Source organism: Heterodontus francisci, chromosome 13 (genome assembly GCF_036365525.1).
Source record: "Heterodontus francisci isolate sHetFra1 chromosome 13, sHetFra1.hap1, whole genome shotgun sequence".
Classification (NCBI taxonomy): domain Eukaryota; kingdom Metazoa; phylum Chordata; class Chondrichthyes; order Heterodontiformes; family Heterodontidae; genus Heterodontus; species Heterodontus francisci.
Window position 1 is genome coordinate 83,803,704 of NC_090383.1, and position 19,818 is coordinate 83,823,521.

General features: G+C 42.4%; 1 protein-coding gene across 2 annotated transcripts in view; it reads right to left on the reverse strand.

The window, feature by feature from the left end:
- Window positions 1-19,818, reverse strand: part of rab3gap2 (RAB3 GTPase activating protein subunit 2 (non-catalytic)) — a 117,490-nt gene that overhangs the window by 80,580 nt on the left and 17,092 nt on the right. For both annotated transcript variants that reach the window (XM_068045072.1, XM_068045071.1), the window contains exons 5-6: window positions 8,382-8,429; window positions 5,431-5,506 (exon numbers count right to left, since the gene is read on the reverse strand). In XM_068045072.1, coding sequence (XP_067901173.1) covers window positions 5,431-5,506; window positions 8,382-8,429 — 124 coding nt within the window. The remainder of the gene's footprint in view (window positions 1-5,430; window positions 5,507-8,381; window positions 8,430-19,818) is intronic.

Consider the following 19,818-nt stretch of genomic DNA (forward strand, 5'->3'; position numbering starts at 1 on the left):
TGGTTGCCCTTGATTACCTGCAGTCTTTTAAAGGCTGCACCGGGTGTATTTCCCTCCCTCCCAACAGTAATAAACCTCAAACGCACCGTGCACAGCAAATACAGGAGGAAGTTGGAGGTTAGCAGTACATACACATTAGTGGGTGGTATTCCTGCTCTTTTGCATGTCCTAATGATGTGAAAAGTGCGTTATAAATGCGTCTTTATTTTCTTTCTTTCTCTGCTGCTAGCCCAATGGGAGGAAAATCCAGACTTAAACATCAGTTCAATCACACAAGATTTGATTATTAATGGTCCCAAATAATATTTGAGAAGGAGGATGTTGTCATCAGCAAGAAAACAGAGCTTGTTGCAAGGAATGATGATAATGATTTTGGTCTTCCTGATTCTTGGTTGGATAAAGGTGTGACTCATTCAGGACCTGATAGCAGAAAAACAATCCAACAACAGAGGCAGTCGAGGGGTCAAGAGAAATGGAGAGGTAGAAGTGAGCAACCATACTGAATGCTACATAAAATTAAGTGGGAAGAGGATGGATAGTGTCACAGGCCCAGAGAATGCCATAGATAAATTTGGCTGTCTTTGTTCTCATGCTGCGAGCAGGGTGAAAGCTAATCTGGAGGGATTCAGAAGACTTTCAGAAGAGATGGACACTACAGCTGGGAAGTGACAAGTTTAAGGCCCTTTGAGAGCAAGAAAAGTTGGATATGGGGCAGTAGTTGGAGATGATGGGTGGATTAAGCATACATTTTATGAAATGGGGGAGGTTAATGAAGACAGTTTAAAAAACAAAAGCTTTCATTGGCTAAAATAACTAGAATGGGAGAAGTAAGAAATGATGAACCATCAGAATGAGTGGTGCAAGGATTAAATGAGCAAGAAATGGGTCTCATGAACCAGAGGGAAGGGTGGGATTGGTGAAAAAATGGCCTAAAAACAAGACATGAGTTCTGGCCGAGAGTGGTGGGATGGCTGGTCAGAAGTTAAAGGATGGGAGAAGGAAGGAAGAGAAAGAAGTTGTATAGAATGTCTCGAACGGAGAGAGAAAGAAATCAGTATTTCATGCTTGAAGCAAGAGTGTGGTGGGGGGCAAAGAATACTGGTTCCTCCTATGCAGTATGTAATATAGCAACTGATTTGTCATGCCCTTCACTCTTCTGGGTCTACAAACAAGGTATAGAAGCAGGACAAAACCACTACTCAAGAGGACATATCCAAAAGAAAGCACTCTGCTTCTTCAAATAGATTTTCAAAACCAAATTTCTACTTCTCCTTTTGAACAGGTCAGTTTTGTAAATTTCAATTCCAGTAATCTAATTTCCAAAATGTAAAAGGAAGCCTTTTGGACTGAACTATTAAGAGGGAAACTTGGTTAAGTTTTATTCATGGCAGAAAATTTGCTGAAGTCTGAGTATTCCCAAAGAAGTTTACATTTGCCCAAAACTATTCAAAAAACACTTCAAATTGCAAATGTTAACATGTACTCTTCTACCTGTTTCCAAATGCAAATGAGTGAGATTTCTAGCTCACAGGCCCATCATTTTTGACACATGACTACAATTTGTCCTGCTCTGACTAAATCACTTGGTGATCTCTTCAACTTTAGTCAACGCTCTGCCATGGCAAGTATAACACTCAATACCCAGAGATATTATAATCTTAGCATTTGACCATCAGCTACCAAAAAAGTAATTGATAATCTCTTGCTGAAACTGTAAATACTGACTGAACATGAATAGTAGGAGTAGCTTATTTCCGCCTGCAGAATTTGTACAGGTCATTTTTCCTCTTTATTTCACTTCTAATTTGTTGGTTAACTCCTTCAGATCCATAGTTGCTTAGTCTAAGCTCACAGGTTTTGAAAACATGTTTTACATTAGGCAGCTTTTGGTGACAATGCAACCACTAGGTGGCGCAGTACTGGCATATGCACAAATGCAGCCTCATTGACTTAAACGTCACTGTCTGACATCTCAGACTGCTGCCAGTAATAAAGATGGTGCTGCTCCATTTGTCACAAAAAAACTAATTAAACCCAAACCGCCTCAATGGCTGCAATTGCTGCCTCCATCTCACCAACAGTATCCTGCTCCCTCCTGCCATTACACTTCTCTTCGCCACTTGCATCTGCTCGCCGCCGCCTTCCCTCAGCCATTTGCTCCACACCCCGGCCGCTCGCTCCCTGGATCACCCCAGGGCTGCTCGTTCCCAGCCACTGCTCCAGGCCGTGCGGCAGGGAGCGATCGGCCAAGGGCGGGTGAGCACAACGCTGGGAGGGAGGGAGCGGGCGGCTGGGATGGGAAAACGCGAGGCGAGGAGTGACTGGCCAAGGGGAGGAAGCAGCAAGGCAGGGCACGAATGGCCTTGGCGGGGAAGCAGCGAGGCTGGGAGAGTGTGGCCTGGGGTGGGTGGGGGGGCGAGCAGCGAGGCCGGGAGCAAGGCGTCGAAGTGGGGTACTGTTGGGGGAGGATCGGAGGCAGTGACTGCATCTTTTGAGGGGTGGGGCAACACTCCAACGTCATTACCACTGGTGTCGCGTGGCAAGATCAGTGCGCACATGCGCAGATTCATACTGGCAAGCTGGCAAATGGTCGGACGCACTGATGACATCGCAACCGCTCTGCACATGCTCTATGTTGTCAGGAGACACTCTGTTTACATTATATTTTTTAAAAAGGTGCTTTAGTAGTCTTTTACTGAATTGTTGCTGGACAACCTACCCCATTTTATTTACTGCACTTGTTTCTGATCTCATTGCAATAACTTCTTCTAAAGTTATATACCTGGCGCTTGAGCTTAGCCTTTTCTGACTCCGAGATCATGATAAGCTTCAACATTCTGCAGTCACCATCCCGAGGGGTATCGAGACTTGAATTTCTTGTACTTTTTCCAGATCATTAATGAATATCAGATCAAGGTAAGCACTGTCTTTTGTGGCTTCCTTGATGCACAGGGTCAAAAACAAACAGTCACAGAATACACCTACCAACTCTGACTAACACCTCAGTTTCCTTGAATCATAGCATAGAATGGTCACACCACAGAAGGAGGGCATTCAGCCTGTCAAGTCCATGCCGGCTCTCTGTAAGAACTGTTAGCCCCATTCCTCCACCCTTTTGCTATAGCCCTGCAAGTTTTTTCTCTTCAGGTGTTTATCCAATTCCTTTCTGAAAGCCATGACTGAAATAACCTCCACCACCCTCTCAGGCAATACATTCCAGAGTCTAACCACTTGCTGCATAAAAAAAGCTTTTCCTCATGTCACCTTTGGTTCTTTTCCAATCACCATAAATCTATGTCCACGAGTTCTCGACGCTTTCGCCAATGAGAACAATTTCTCTCGATTTGCTCTGTCTAGATCCCTCATGATTTTGAACACCTCGATCAAATCTCCCCTCAACCTTCCCTTCTCTAATAGAACGACCCCAACTTCTCCAATCTATCCATGTAACTGAAGTCCCCCATTCCTGGAGCCATTCTTGTAAATCTTTTTTACACCCTCTCTAAAGCCTTCACATCCTTCCAAAAGCACAGTGTCCAGAATTGGACACATTACTCCAGTTGAGGCCAAACCAGTATTTTACAAAAGGTTCATACATCACTTCCTTGCTTTTGTACTCTACGCCTCTATTTAGAAAACCCAGAATCCCATATGTCCTTTTAACTCCTTTCTTAGCCTGCAAAGGAACCAAAGGCGACATGAGGAGAAACTTTTTTGTTAGGATCTGGAATGCATTGCATAAGAGGGTGGGGAGGCAAATTCAATCATGGCTTTCAGAAGGGAATTAAATAAACACCTGAAGAGGAAACATTTGCAGGGCTACAGGGAAAAGGTGGAGGAGTGGGACTAGCTAAACTGCTCTTGCAGAGAGCTGGCACCGAATGGCCTCCTTTTATGCTGTAACCATTCTACAATTCTATTCTATGGTTCTGTTTCCCAGTTTATGCAGCATAAATGCCAGATTAGACTGGTGGGCAGAATGGCCTGTTTTCATGGCTGTACAGTCCATGTATGTAGGTTGACTAAAGTTATCCTTGAAACTAATTTTCTTATTTTCATCTACCCTTGTCTCTTCAGTGCAAACTGACTTCCTCCTTATGATGACCAGAGTGTCAATGTGGAGTTTTATTAGCATTAGATATGCTTAACCAGAGTAGTTCACTTTGGAATAAAAGGAGGAAATACTGGCAACAGTCAACAGTTAAGGAGCACCTGCGGTGAGGAAACAGAGTTAACATTTCAGGTTGATGCCTTTTCGTCAAAACTGGAAGTTAAGAGGTGCAACAGGTTTTAAGCAAGTCCAGAGGCAAGGAAAGGGGCAAGGTCTGTTATAGGTTGAAGGCAGGAGAGATTAAATGGCAAAAGGATGGAGCGAGCCAAAAGGAAATGATAATGGGACAAGCAAAGAAACAAAAAAGACGGGTCTAAAGGGGATGGAAATGGGAAAAGACAAATCACTGTAAGAAATGTTGATTGTCATTTTTCTGGCCTTTTTGCATCCTTTATATAATGAGTTTTATGTATCTATTTCATATAACTGTTTTGTATAAGCTTTTGGTAAATTAAGCATTAATTTTAGATATGTGCCTTACTTAAAAATACTGCCTATATAGTTTGAGTCAACCAGAATTATACTGCAATGCAGACTAATAAAAAACAGATAATGGAAAAGAAAAGATATTTTAAAAAATGTAACAAGTTGTGATCAAAATGTAACAGAAAAGCAGAATAAGTCTTGCTGGAAATGTATGACTTCATGGATTTCAAGGTTAACATGACTGTTTGTACACTATTTTGCATGTGATCATGATAACGTACAAAGGGAAGTACTGACAAACGAACAAGCAAGACCAACCGAAACAGTGACATACATGAACCAACCAATCAGTGCACAGGAGGAGCCACTGACTATGAAAAATAAAGCAACAGACCTGGAGAGGTTTGGCACACAGATTTTAAGATGACAAAGGGAAAGACAAGAAGAGTCATGAGCCGTCCGGGCCACTAAAGCCGGTGGAGTAAAGGCCATCTGGACTAGGATATCGACCACCTTGGATTGATTAAGTATTGCTTTTACTGTTAATAAATCATCTGGATATCACTACATCACGTGTTGCCTTGTCCAAATTCTTATTGTCTGGTCCAAGAACAAATTATAAGTAAGGTTCTCAATCTTACATCACCACCAGCTACCATCCGTAAAAATGGGGGCAGACATTATAAAACCCTCCACCCCTTTCCCTGCATTTGTACTTGCTCAAAACATGTTACATCTCTAACTTATTCCAGTTCTACCTGCTGAGTATTTCAAACATTTTCTGTTTTCATGTCAGACTTCCAGCATCTGCAGTATTTTGCTTTTGTATTATTTCACCTTGAAGTTCTTATTTGGATTCCCCAGTCAGCAAAATAAAAATATGAATTAATTACCTCGGTGTAAAATCGTACATATCCAGAGGTAAACCCAACAATTATACACGTCCAGTCTGGTCGTCCTGTGGAGCTTCTGTCAATCATTAAAAAAAGTTATTTAGTTCAGCATTTTTACAGTTAAAGTATAAACTGCTCTGCAACAAATGTTTCAAAATCATGAATACAAAATTCTAGGGTGCATTCGCAATACAGCTACAACTTTGGCGATTTTCCTTCTTCAATGGTGCTATAATTATCATTTAAATGCAGCCTAAACCCAAAGTCCAGGAACAACTGCACATTTTTTCTAGAAATCTGTGAGAAAAGAATAAACTTGCAAACATCCTCATGTGTAGAAGCTGTGTCACAGGATTTCAGAGTTGCTAGTGTAATAGCTTACCTCAGTTCAAGGAGGGTAAAAAGGGGTAAACTAGGTAACTGTCGATTCGTCAGTTTATGTCATGGATAAATGTTGAGAAGCCATAGTACAGGATAAGGTTAATACTCCCTTAAAAAGCATGCATTAATTAAGGATATCCAACACAATTTTGTAAAAAGTATGTTGTGTCTGACAAATTTGAGCAATCAACAGGATATTTTCATAACAGAAATAGTGAATGCTAAATAATTGAATTTTCAAAAGGAGTTTAATGAGGTATCACAGGGCAGCTTGATAAATTAAGGCATATGGTATTAAAGGAATGTGACAATATTGATAGAAAGTTAGCTGAATTACTGAAAAGAAATAGTAGCTATTAGATTTTTTTTTTTAAGGCTTATGCAATGTAGCCTGTGATTCAAAGGTTCAGTGTTAGGGCTATCTGCGCTTGAGTTCAAGATGCATAGAAGCAAAATATCAAAATTTGAAAATTTCACAAAAATCATTTGTGGTTAACTGAAGATCACTATAACTTCAACAGCACAGACAGGCTACTAGACAGGGCAGGGAAACTAAGAAATGGGAAGTGGTATATCTGAGTGGAGAGGAATGAAAAGGAATGCATGTACAAACATGTAATGCAAGTACGGGTTAATGTTTATCTCAAACAAGAGGCAGCCATGCCATCGGCCCGCTACCAATCGCCCCCACCCCCAAACCTTCAACAGTAGCACCATCACCAAGCCCCCTACTATTAACATATTTGGGTCGTCACTATTGATCACAGGCTTGATTGGAACAGCTGTATCACAATATGTAGCTGTATGTAGCTATATGCCGCTACAACATTAAGGCAGAAATGAGGTACTCTGTGACGAACGGCTCAACTCGCAACCCTCAAAGTCTGTGCCATCTGCAATGCACAGTAGGAATGTGACTGAATACTCACCACTCACCTGTATGGGTACAGCCGCAATAACTTTCATGGAGCTCAACACCATCCAAAACATGTGACTGACACACCTGTCACTGGACTCAGTATCCAACCCTCCATCAATAGTGCACTGTGGCTGTGGTATGTGCTGTCTAAACAATGCACTTCAGTATCTCAGTAATGTTTCTTCAACAGGCTTTCCTCCCCTGTTGCCTACCACGTAGGACAACAGCAACACCTCCCAAGTTCCACATCATCCTTTCATTATTGTCATTCCATCAAGGTTGCTGGGTTAATACCTTGGAATTTCCGACTAAACACCACTGTGGAGCCACCATCATTACAAGAACTGTTACAGTTCAAGAAGTCCCACCATCACTTTCTCAGGGCAACTAGGGATGGTCAATAAAAGAGGCCTTGCCATTAACAGCTAGATCAAGGCAAGACTTCTTAAAATAAAGCCAAAAGAACCTATATAGCCACTGAGCCATCAAGGTAGCCTGCAGTGGCATACTTAACCCCACACCCACACAATAGATAGTCCCATTTGTTGCATTACAGCAAGAGCCCAACGGCAAACCAATAAAAAAATTCAGTGATTGATACCAACCAAAAATATTACTGGATGCATAATGTAGATTATTATTGGAAAAAAGCACTAACAGACAAAAATCTGACAATCATAAAGGTTTCACGTGATGGCAAGTGTTGCTTACAAGAGTTAAATTGATAACAAGATCCTGGATGGAAAGGGGTTACATACGCTGTTACTTGGTTCAAATGGCATCTTATTAACAAATCTTGGAATACTGTAATGCTTCAGTTTATTCTTATTAATAACAGCATATTCTGCAAATTAATTACTTTAATTTGTTTTGTCATCGTTGCACATACTGGCCACACATTGCTTCAAGTCAATGTTACTAACGGGCAGGAAAAAAATCTGAGTAGGATAGGTTTTTCTGTTAAGTTCTAGGCTAGCGAATAAGCCAAAGATGAAATGACTGTATTATGTGTGTGTATGTATATATACATAGATTCTTCTGTGCTCATTATATAAGCAGTACTGTTGAAACTAGAGACGTGTTGTCGAAGCTTTTCGTCTTGCACTCATCAGGACAATCTGCAAGAATACCAATGTAAGGACAAACAACAACTTTATACTGTATGAGAAGAGAGTGCGATTGGTTGGCAAATGAACTCTGACCGGTAGAGGCATTGCCACGGAGAATGCACCAGTTTATGGTGACTGACAGTCAACTGCCAAGCTCGGCTTGAAATTTAAACCAGGCAGCTTGATTCTGATTAGTCAAGGCATTGCCCGGAGGAATGAACCAGCGAATAGCTGTCACTTATTTTGTTCACCTGAAACGGGCACAATGTGTGTACAAACACAATCTTGTGGATTGTCCTGATGAGCACAAGACTAAAAGCTTCAACATGTCTCTATTTTCAGCAATACTCAAGTTCTGTTCTACCAAACGACTATATACAAGCAGTTTTCTTCTGCCGAATTTCAGAAGAAATTAACATGGCTTATGTAGCAAAAAAAACCAAAAATCAACCACTGCAAAAGATTCATGCTATTTAGTGAATATTTCATATGTTTTGATCAAACTTACACAGCTATACAAGGATTCGAGTAAAAACACTTACCTTTTCTGGCTTGCTAGTGGAATACAAATAGCACTGCTGACGCATTCACTGTTGAAAAAGAACACAATAAGTAATCAAATTAGATGTCACGTGTCAAAGGCACATCACAGATTTCAAGTGGAGCAATAGCCACACCAAAGAGAAATCAAACAGCTAAACACATGCTTTAGTGAAATTATTCAACTAGGTACCAAGCAGTTAACTCAGGCAATTCGTCTCTAACACAAGCCATATAAGCTTTAAAATTTTTGTTTATATTAAAGATATGATTTTAGGATAGATAAAAAGACAGTGTCTGTGTGCAATTTTGCCTGACAACAAATCTCTGAATCATATAGCCCAATTTTAACTCACTCAAAACCCATTCACTTACACAGTTAAAATAGGGTCCATAAATGTCTAATGCTGGAAAGTGGCTCAAACAAGCCAAACGCAACTAAACCCAAAAGATCTATCAGCTCAGCCTTCAAAGTCCACTCAGGTTTATAACATTAGACATTACAATCACAGAAACTGTACGAGACAGGTTGCAGAACTATTGCAGTATACTTGTACGTTAGTATTTAGTTTATATATTACTATGCCTTGCGTATGGCACACACTTCCAATGCACATTAACCTTACTTCCTGTGTCATGTTTTTAAAATGTTAAAACCCCATGTTAATATATCCAAATGGGAGGACCTTATGGAACAATGTTATCACAGGAAAACCCCACATCAACATTTCCTAATCACACTGATGAATCAACGAAATCACTCAAAACGTTTGTCAAATTTTCACCCACCATTTTCTCAAATGATACAGTGCTTCTCTGTCAATAAAAATAACTGAGTTTTTTCTATTTCAACAAAGTCCATGCTGAATTTAAAAACTAAAGACAAAAGATGGCACAAACTGTACCACCTATCTATAACAGTTTTCTTAATGCGTGAATCACAGCGTAAACTCAACACTGATGTTTGATACAGCAAGCATAAGTCCACTCCAACAAACCCGTCATCCAATAAATCACTGGAAGTCCTCACTATTCTTTAAATTTGCATTTCTACCTTCCAGAAAACTATTTTTTGGGTAAAAGTCTGCAACAGTACTACTTTACAAACAGAAATCCATTTTAGACAAAACTTCTTCTCAGCATCCCCACGTTGTCAATTTTCCATAATTCAAACTATGACCTCTGAAGGAGCACCATTTGAACTGAAGCAAATACATTTGCTCTCAATGTTAGGGGTGAGGGGAGGGGGGAAAAAAGTGGGAAATTGCTCCTAAAATAGAACGAGGAGTAGAATTTTATCAGGCAGTTGCAGGTGGGATCGGTGTCAGGTGGGCTGGGAAAGACGTTGGGGCTGTGACCCGAAGTCTTTCCGCCTCCCTCCGTATTTCCCAGGATTGGGCAGACAGTGCGGTCGGAAATCCTCACGGATGAAATGTGCAGCCAATTATGTTAATTAAAAAGCCAATAAATTTTATGCGTGCAATGGCTCTTTCTCAACGGCGCACGGGTCACAGCAAGGTAAGGAAGGCAAGTGCACACTGGGACATCATTGAGAGCTCAACCCTCCAGCACTATAAAGGGGGAAAACAGGCAATAAATGGCCAGCCATAGTGTAAGGCTAGCACGGATGGAGTAACTCGTTAAAGCAAGTACTTTAGATAGTTTGCAGCAAAAGGGACATTGCGTCATAGCGCTGAGGTCAGTTAGAGAGATAATGGGCTGCACTGACCTTCAAAGCTGTGTTCTTACATGGGGACATGGGTTCCATGTAAAGGCCTGCTATCCGACCCGAACCCGATGGGACCCGACAATATGTGTCTGGTTCGGGTCGGGTCGTTCTTCCGGGTCGGACACACACAGTAAGTACTACATTTTGCTCTGCTGGGAAGTCGAGTTTAGTAAGTGTCAAAAGTTGAAAAGCCTACCTGAGCTGGGAGTCCGGGATGCCAAGGAGGGAAACTCTGAGTCTGCGCAGCGAGCGTCTCTATGACGTCATCGCGCTCATGCTGCAGCTTCCTGCAGATTCTGAATCGGAAGGTAGGTAAAGTGAACATTCCGGTGGTCGGGTCGGGAGCAGGAAAAAACGGAGGGACTCGGGCTGAGGTCCAATGTGGTTCTGTCGCTCACTGCACAGTCTCAGTTTTGTCCCCGGACTCCCAGCTCAGCTAAGCTTTTTTATTTTTACTACTTACCGGCAAAGCACTTACCCGACCCAAGCAGAACTCGGACTCGGCCCGACCCGAGCCCGAAAACCGGACCCAGAAGAGGGGCCCAACCCAACACATGTCGTGGGGTCCCGTCGGGTTCGGGTCAGGTAGCAGGCCTTTAAGCCCAAGCCGAGATATTGTCCAGGTCTTGCTGCATTTCTCTACGGACTGCTTCCGTATCGGAGTCGTCACGAATGGTGCTGAACATTGCACAGTGAACATCCCCACTTCTACCCTTATGAATGAAGGAAGGTCATTGATGGTTGGGCTTAGGACACTACCTTGAGGAATGCCTGCAGTGATGTCCTGGAGTTCAGATGATTGACCTCCAACAACCACAACCATCTTCCTTTATGCTATGTACGACTCCAACTAGCGGAGAATTTTCCCGATTCCCATTGGCTTCAGAGTTAGGGTTCCTTGATGCCATGCTTGGTCAAATCCTACCTTGATGTCAAGGCAGTCACTCTGACCTCACCTCGAGTTCAGCTCTTTTGTCCATGTTAGAATAAGGCCGTAATGAGGTCAGAGCTGTGTGGCCCTGGCGGAACCCAAATGAGCATCACTGAGCAGGTTATTATTAAGCAAGTGCCGCTTGATTGCGCTGTTGATAACAGCTTCCATCACTTTACTGATGATTGAGAGTAGACTGACGGGGCGGTAATTGGCCGGGTTGGACTTGTCCTGCATTTTGTGTACAGGACATACCTGGGCAATTTTCCACATTGCCGGGTAGATGCCAGTGTTGTAGCTGTACTGGAACAGCTTGGCTAGGGGTGCGGCAAGTTCTGCAGCACAGGTGTTGAGTACTATTGGTGGAATATTGTCAGGGCCCATAGCCTTTGCAGTATCCAGTGCCTTCAGTCGTTTCTTGATATCACGCGGAGCGAATCAAATTGGCTAAAGACTGGCATCTGTGATGCTGGGGACTTCAGGAGGAGGCCAAAATGGATCATTAACTCGCACTTCTGGCTGAAGATTTTTGCTTCAGTCTTATCTTTTGCACTGCTGTGCTGGGCTCCCCCATCATTGAGGATGGGGATATTTGTGGAGCCACCTCTTCCACTTAATTTTGTTTAATTGTCCACCACCATTCACTGCTGGATGTGGCAGGACTGCAGAGCTTAGATCTGATCCGTTTGTTATGGGATCGTCTAGCTCTGTCTATCACATGCTTCTTACGCAGTTTGGCACGCATGTAGTCCTGTGTTGTAGCTTCACCAGACTGACACCTCATTTTGAGGCGTGTCTGGTACTGCTCCTGGCAGGCCCTCCTGCACTTTCATTGAACCAGGGTTGGTCTCCTGGCTTGATGGTAATGGTAGAGTGGGGAATATGCCATGAGGTTACAGATTGTGATTGAGGAAAATTCTGCTGCCGCTGAATGCCTACAGCGCCTCATGGATGCCCAGTTTTGCACTGCTTGATCTGTTCGAAATCTATCCATTTAGCACAGTGGTAGTGCCACACAACAGAATGGAGGGTTCCCTCAATGTGAAGGCGGGACTTGGTCTCCACAAGAACTGTGCGGTGGTCACTCCTACCAATACTGTCATGCACAGATGCATCTGTGGCTGGCAGACTGGTGAGGACGAGGTCAAGTATGTTTTTCCCTCTTGTTGGTTCCCTCACCACCTGCCGCATACCCAGTCTAGCAGCTATGTCCTTTAGGGCTCGGCCAGCTCGTAATGTCCGATCAAGATACAGTAAAAGGTAATAGGTAAAACACTCACAGAAGTGTTAAGCACAACCACGGTTTTAAAAGGAATAAACCCTGTTGTGGTCAAATAAGAGGAAGGGCAAGAGGAGTGATTTTGACCCCCTCCTCACTTGGCCATAAAACTGTCGAAACTGCCTCTCCCTATACCCTTTGCCAAAATGTATCACCTCACAATTCTCTGTATTAAATTTCATCTGCCACTTATCTGCCCATTCTGCTAGCCTATCTAGGCCTTATTGCAGTCAATTGGTATCATCTTCACTGTCTGCCATACCTCCAATTTTAGTATCATCGGCAAATTTTGAAATTTTACTCAGTTTTCCAATATCCGTCATATATGTAAAAAAAAAATGGTCCTAGCATTGCACCTTCGGGAACACTACAGTCTACCATTCCGCAGTCTGAAAAACAACCATTTACCACTGTTTTCTGTCCTTCAGCCAATTTTTATCCAAGGTGACACTGACCCTCCTATTGTATAAGTTATCAGTTTTGTTAACCAGCCTTTTATGCGGTACTTTGTCAAATGCTTTCCAAAAATCCACATAGATAGCATTCATTGCTTTCCCTTCATCAACCTTCTCTGTTACTTCATCAGAAAATTCAATCATGTTAGTCAAGCACAATCTGACTTTTACAAATCCATGCTGGCTCTCCATAATTAAGTCAAACCTCTTAAGTGCTGGTTGATTTTTTTCCCGATTATTGTTTCTAAATCTTCACCCACCACTCATGTTAAAACTGACCGATCTGCAGTTAGTAAGACTATCCTTACACCCTTCCTTGAATTAAGGGGGTCATATTTGCCACTCTCCAATCTTCTGGCCCTTCCCCCATTTCTCAGGCAGATGGGAAGATGACAGCAAGCCCTTCCACTATCTCCTCTCCCAATTCCTTTAGCAACCTGGGATGCAAGCCATCCAGACCAGGCGACCTACCCACTCTACGCATACCCAGCCTTTCTAGTACATCTTGCCTGTCAATTTTCACCTCATCCATTAAATCTACCATATCCACTTCTACTAATATTTTATCAACATCCTCTTCCTTAGTAAGCACGGATACAAAGTACTCATTAAGTATTCAAGTTTTGCCCTGTGCCTCTCAGCATATTATCACCCTTTGTCCCCAATAGGCCCTCCCCCACCTCTTAATACCTGTTTACTATTGACATGCCATTAGAAGAGTTTTGGATTTCCTTTTAGGTTAACTGCCATTCTATTCTCATATTCTCTCCTTGCCAGTCTTATTTTTCTCTCCACTTCCCCCCTCAACTTATTGTGGTTGGCTTGGTTCTTGTTTGAACAATTCACCTCACATGCATCATACCCCCTCTTTTTTTGTTTCATCATATTCTCTATGTCACTCATCGTTCATTCTAGGAGGACTGAATTTGGTTCCTTTAACCTTTTGTTCTTGTTGTAATGTACCTAAACTGTACCTGAAACATCTCCTCCCTCCATTGCTCCATTACAGATTTTTCCATCAATTTTTGGTTCCATTTGACCCTGGCTAGATCCCCTCTCATCCCTTTGAAAGTAGCTCTCTTCCAATTTAGAAGTTCTACTTCAGATTGTTCCTTGCTCTTCTCCAATGCTAATCCAAACCTTATGACACAATGATCACTCTTACCCAAGTATTCCCCTACAGGAATACAAGGTCTACTAGGCCCACTTCATTCCCCCAGCACCAGATCCAGCAATTCCGCCTTCCTAGACGGACCGAGAACATGCTGGTCAAAGACGTTCTCCTAACACATTTCAGAAATTCCTCCCTTTCCATACCCTTCACTCTAACATTAATCACCCAAATATCATTAGGGATAAACTCTCCCATTATTACCACTCTATAATTCTTGCGCATCTCCGATTTCCCAGCAAATTTGCTCCTCTATTTGTGATGTCCTAGGGACTCGGGTGAGGTTTAGTTGAGTTTAGTAAAATATGTGAGGCAAAGACAGAGAGACAAAGACTCCAGCAGCTAAACACAAAGGCTTCTCTTTTATTCTGTCTTGGTTTCACTTTCTCTTCGCTAGCACCTATGTTCTACAGCAGCCTCCAGAGTACACAATGCAATTGCAAAACACGACAACCCTCCCCTTCTTAGTAAAATGAGGGGTATAGCATATTTCAATGGTTTGTTTCTAAAACTGTAAACAATAAACTCAAACATACGTTCATGTCGTAACATAGTCACTAAAGTACAGTGGGCATTTTCTCTCACGAGAAGGATATTGTGTCTTATCAGATGTAGCCTCATTTGACTCATTCTTCATCTGAAGTGTCGATGTCAGAATCAGATTCAATGCTTGCGAGTGCTGTTTTCGGTGCTTTGAAGAATGACACATTTCTTGTGAAGATTTATAAACCCTGCTGAACAGTGATTATTGATCCTTTTGTGTTGGTGACAACAAATGGTTGGATGTCATAAGCAGTGCTTTGCTTTCCAATGAGACCATCACATTTCACAAGAACTTTATCTTCTGGCTTTAGCGGCGTATCTCTAAGTTTCATGTTTTGCTCTGCATGTACATTCATTCAATCCTTCTGTTCTCAAGCACATTCGCCTACATGTTGATCATTCGATCTTTGCACATGGGATGTGCAAAGGTGAGTGTAGATGGAGGTTTTCCAGTAGTTGAATGACATGTCGCTCTGTAATTACAAAGAAAGTGATATCGCTCTTGCATCCATGACGTGTTCTCAGCTGGAGCGGCACGTATCACCTTTTTCAAGGTTCACATAAATCTCTCGACTTCATCCATTAGCACTTGACCACTGGGGTGCGAATTTCCCATGAGTGAACCCAAGGTAGTTTTTGAATTTACTGGCCTCATCGCTTTTGAATGGGGGCCCATTGGCACTTCTCACCGTTTGAGGGATTCAAAACAAGGCGACGATCCAGTCAAGCTTTGGGATGGCTGCTTTCATTGAATCTGACATAACTAATTCCATGATTGGGAATCTGCTGCAGTCGTCAGTGACAAGTGAGTGTTCACCTGTGGGCAAATCTGTGAAATCAATACTGACTTTAATCCATGGTCCTGGAGGTACTTTGGACATCTTGAGAGGATCATGAAGATTTGACATTGTGGTTGCTTGACATGGCAAACACTGATTGGTAGAGCACAAAATCATACAGTCAATTCCTGGGAACCATACCTTTTCCATAAGGAGTTGTTTGGTTTTGGACTGTTCCCTCATGTCCTTCACGTGCTACAGCTACAGCACATTCCTTCAATAAGTGTGGAAAGATAATACATTTGTTGCATAATGAGATCAGATGTGATTGTAACTGTTAGCTCATTATGAACATTATGAAGACCTTGTAATATGCGAGCGGTTTCGTTAGTAGACGCTTTCTCAATCACGTCTTTCCAATTTCATGATTCCATAGCCTCCATACGTAGCTGCAAAGCCTCGTCTTGTTTTGTTTCTGCTTTGATGTCGGCTAGTTTTAGCGACTTCGGCACCGCATTTAGGCTTACGTAGTTAAGATGTTGTTCACTCACGACTAATAGGACCGACTGTCAACAATGGACGTCACAAAGATTGCCTGCTGAGTTGAGCTTGCTTGGCTGATACTCAACTTGGAACTCATACTCTTGTAGTTTGAGGATCCAATGTTCTATTCGAGTGGGTGGCTTGTTATGTGGATTGTTGAACAAGCTCATTAGTGGTCTATGATAGGTTATTACTTGAAATTCGCTTCCATATAGGTAGAGATCAAAGTACAAGATACCCCATGTGATTGAGAGCGCTTCTCTCACTGTTTACGAATAACATTGTTCCACAGGCGTAAACGATTTGCTTGCCATCGCAACGATTGATGGGTTACCCATCTTGTCTTTCTGTACGAGAACTGCACCTAAGCCAACTGGGCTTGCATCCACAACTAGCTGGGTGGTATCCTCAGGATCGAAACAGGCATTTGTGCAACTTGCTGATGAACATAATTTGATCTAGTGTACTGCCTGTTTGTGTGAGATATAGTCCATTCCCACTTGGTAGTCTCTTTTGTCAGATTGCATAGAGGGGGCAGAGAGCGTGGCGAGGTCAGGAATGAAGCGACTGTAGTACATGACAAGTCCTAGCAGACTCCAGACTTCTTGCACGTTTGTAGGATCCGCAGCATTTGCTATGGCTTCAACTTGCCTTGGATCTGTTGATCCTCCTTCACCACTGAACACATGAACAAAGAATTCAATTCTGCTTTCATTGAACAAACTGCTGTCTTTGTTCAAAGTGAGGTTACATTCTCTGAGATGTTGTAGGCATGCATGTAGGTATGTCTCGAGTTCCTTTTCAGTGTGGCCATAGATGAGAATGTCATCACTGACGTGCAGCGTGCCTTGAAATGCACACTGAATCAAGTGCTGAAATACCTCAGCTGCTGAGCTGAATCCAAAGTTGAGCCTCTTGCATCAGAAAAATTCGACCTGAGTAGAGAATATGTTAAGATATCTTGATTCTTCTACAAGCTTTATTTGATGGTAGCCTGCATTGAGGTCAAGTTCAGCAAAGTGTTGAGCACCAGCCACTTTTTCTATGATGCCATCGACTGTCGGCATCAAGTGTCTTTCTCACTGTACATCTTGGTTTGGCGATCGCGCATCAACCCAGATTCTTAATCTACTTCTCGTTCTTGAGTTACTTGGCAACTTGTATGGGCGAGACCCAAGGGGTAGACTTATCCCCAACTTCCTCAATAATGGCAAGGTTAAGTAGACGTTGAAGTCCCTTCTCTGTCGGTTTCCTGACATTAAATGGTATTCGCCACCGTTGATGCACAACTGGGGGAACATTAGGATCTACATGCATCTTGTATGTAATACCTTTCAGCTTTCCATCATGTGCAGATCTGCTGCAGAAACTGATAAGCATGTCACATTCTCCAGATAGGACAGAGAATACAGCATTTGTTCCAGTATCTTTGAATGAGACTAGCGCTTCAAAAGGACTTTCAGTAGTTTGTCCCTGTTGCAACGGAAAATTTTTGTATCCCCTGGTTTGCCGAGAATATGGCAATCCTGAAGTTTGTTAAATGTTTTGTCTCCCATGACATCGACAGGCGCTCCTGTGTCTGAGAGCGCATCTACGTCCAAGCGGCAGATGGTCACTGTCACACGTCGCTGTTTGCTGTATTTGAGAGAGGACAAAAGTATATTCAGGGTGTCCACCTCTGTTAGCTATATTCTCTCGCCTTTTTGCTGTGGTACGCATGCGTGGCACACTTCTGTTGGTATTGGTCTTAGTAGTTAATTTTGCTGATGGGTGACAAACACGAGCAAAGTGGTTGGGTTCTCCACAAGCTTTACACTGTTTACCAGTAGCAGGACACACGGTCCGGTGTGGGTAAGCACCGCCACAGTGGAAACATTCTTTGGATAAGTCGCAGCTCTTTTTGTGAGGCGACTGTTTTAGCTTTCGAGGTGGTTTTCTGGCATGTGAGCGATGAATAGTGTTCAGAGGAGTTGGACTTGGAGTGTGGTTATTACCATTAGCCTCAACTTCAGTAGCTCTGAACTCAGAGCAATAGTGATCGTGTTGTTCTGATAACTTTGTTTTTCTTGAGCGCTTGTCATCGTAACTGACCGGAGAGACCGCCTTGGATTGCTTGTGTTTCGATATATTTAACATCGCCAAAGTCACATTTGGTTGCTAGTTGCCTCAAAAGCGTGCAATATTGGTAAATTGTCTCACTTGCTTCTTCCTTAGTGCATCGGAAGACAATGGTTTTGTAGATGGTGTTTCTCTTGGGCACGTGGAACGACCGACCGCTCAAGTCAAAGCCCCCAATCAAAATATACGATTCTGATTGTGGCAGGAGAAACACACCATTGATTCAGTCCATAGATTGCCTAACATATCATTTTAAACTTTCCAAATTAAAGAAAGACCCAGCCAAATTGTACCATCTATTAACCCCTGAATGAGGCTAACCAAACCAGATGTCTTTAGATCAACAAATTGTTTAATTAGAAAAACTAAATTTTTAAACACTATGAAGATATAAACAACATTTAAAATAGAAAAATTAGAGTCCTTGCATATTTACGCTCCTGCCGAAGTGAAATCTTCCCACGTGGAACAGTCCAAGGTTGCTTGAAGTCCTCGCAGCCGTCCAATGGGGGGGGGGGGGGGGGGGGAAATGGTTCTTCAACAGTAGAACAGTCCGTAGTCGAATTCAAAAGCTTAATTGATGCTCTTCTTTTCCAGTGATGAATTTCAACAATTACAGTTCAGTAGTTAAAGGAATTTGATTATTTTCTTTTAAGAAATTAATCTGGCTTGACATCAGAATTCTGAGTACAATAAAATAGGGTTTAAATAAACCGAGACAGAGCTCTCATTTCCTTCAGTATATGCTGGCTGACAGTCTGTCTGTTTCTGTTAACTGTGTCTCAAAAGCCAGTTTTTCAACTAGTTTCAAACGTCAATCGGCAACAACGTATCCTTGTGTCTTTGGTCCATAGGGGCTGTGTCCCGGGGCAACGAGAATGCATTCTTTGACTCAGTCTCTGGAGCTTGTTGCCTTAAAGCAGTACTGTCCTTTTCCAGTTTTAAAGGCACACCGCATTCTTCCCGGAAAAAAAAGCTACAAGATCATAACACAACACATGAAATAGGTCGCCAGTGCATTTTTTGCTGAGTCGTAGTCATTCTGCTCAGGATTACATGTCTCAAAGTTATTGCCTAATTCTTCACCTCCATAGTGTAGCAGTAAGGCCTTTTCCCCTGTGTCATCTGTGACTGCGAATCCTACCATCAAGCCTTTGAAACATCGCTGCCACTTATGTCAACGTGGGGATACGGATAATGGCTCTGCATGCATTTAAAGATGGTAGGTTAGGCAGAGACAACGCGATATTGATCAGCAATGCAGTGATAAAGGATCTGGGATCGCACTCCTTGCAGTGGAAACCTCTCTGCAGTGATCCAAGATTATAACTTTTTTTTGGATTATTTTGGAAAGATCAGTGTGCGAGTATACAATGTACTTGCTTCCTGTGTCTCACCAACAGTTTCCAAGTTCAAATGCTGTTTGTGAAAATAGACAAAAACCTTCCAAAATTTTCATACCTTGAAGCAACCTTCCCGTTTATTTTCATCCTTTGCTTTTTGCCTCATTGTCATTGTGATGTCCTCAGAACTTTAGCCGAGTTTAGTATAAGGCAGAGACAGAGAGAGACATAAAAACTGCAGCAGCTGAACACAAAGGCTTCTCATTTATTCTGTCTGTTTCACTTTCTCTTTGCTAGCATGTGTGTTCTACAGTAGCCGCGACAGTACATAGTGCAATTGCAATTTTAGAACACTACAACACTACACCATCTCTCCCTCCCTCACTATTTGCTGACCTTTCCAGTATCCCCAGTAGCATGATTATATCCTTTTTGCTTCTCAACTCTAACCAAATGGATTCTGACTTTGCCCTCTCGAGGACATCCTCCCTTTCCAACACTACAATGTCTTCCCTAATCAGTAACGCTACTCTACCTCCCTTTTTATA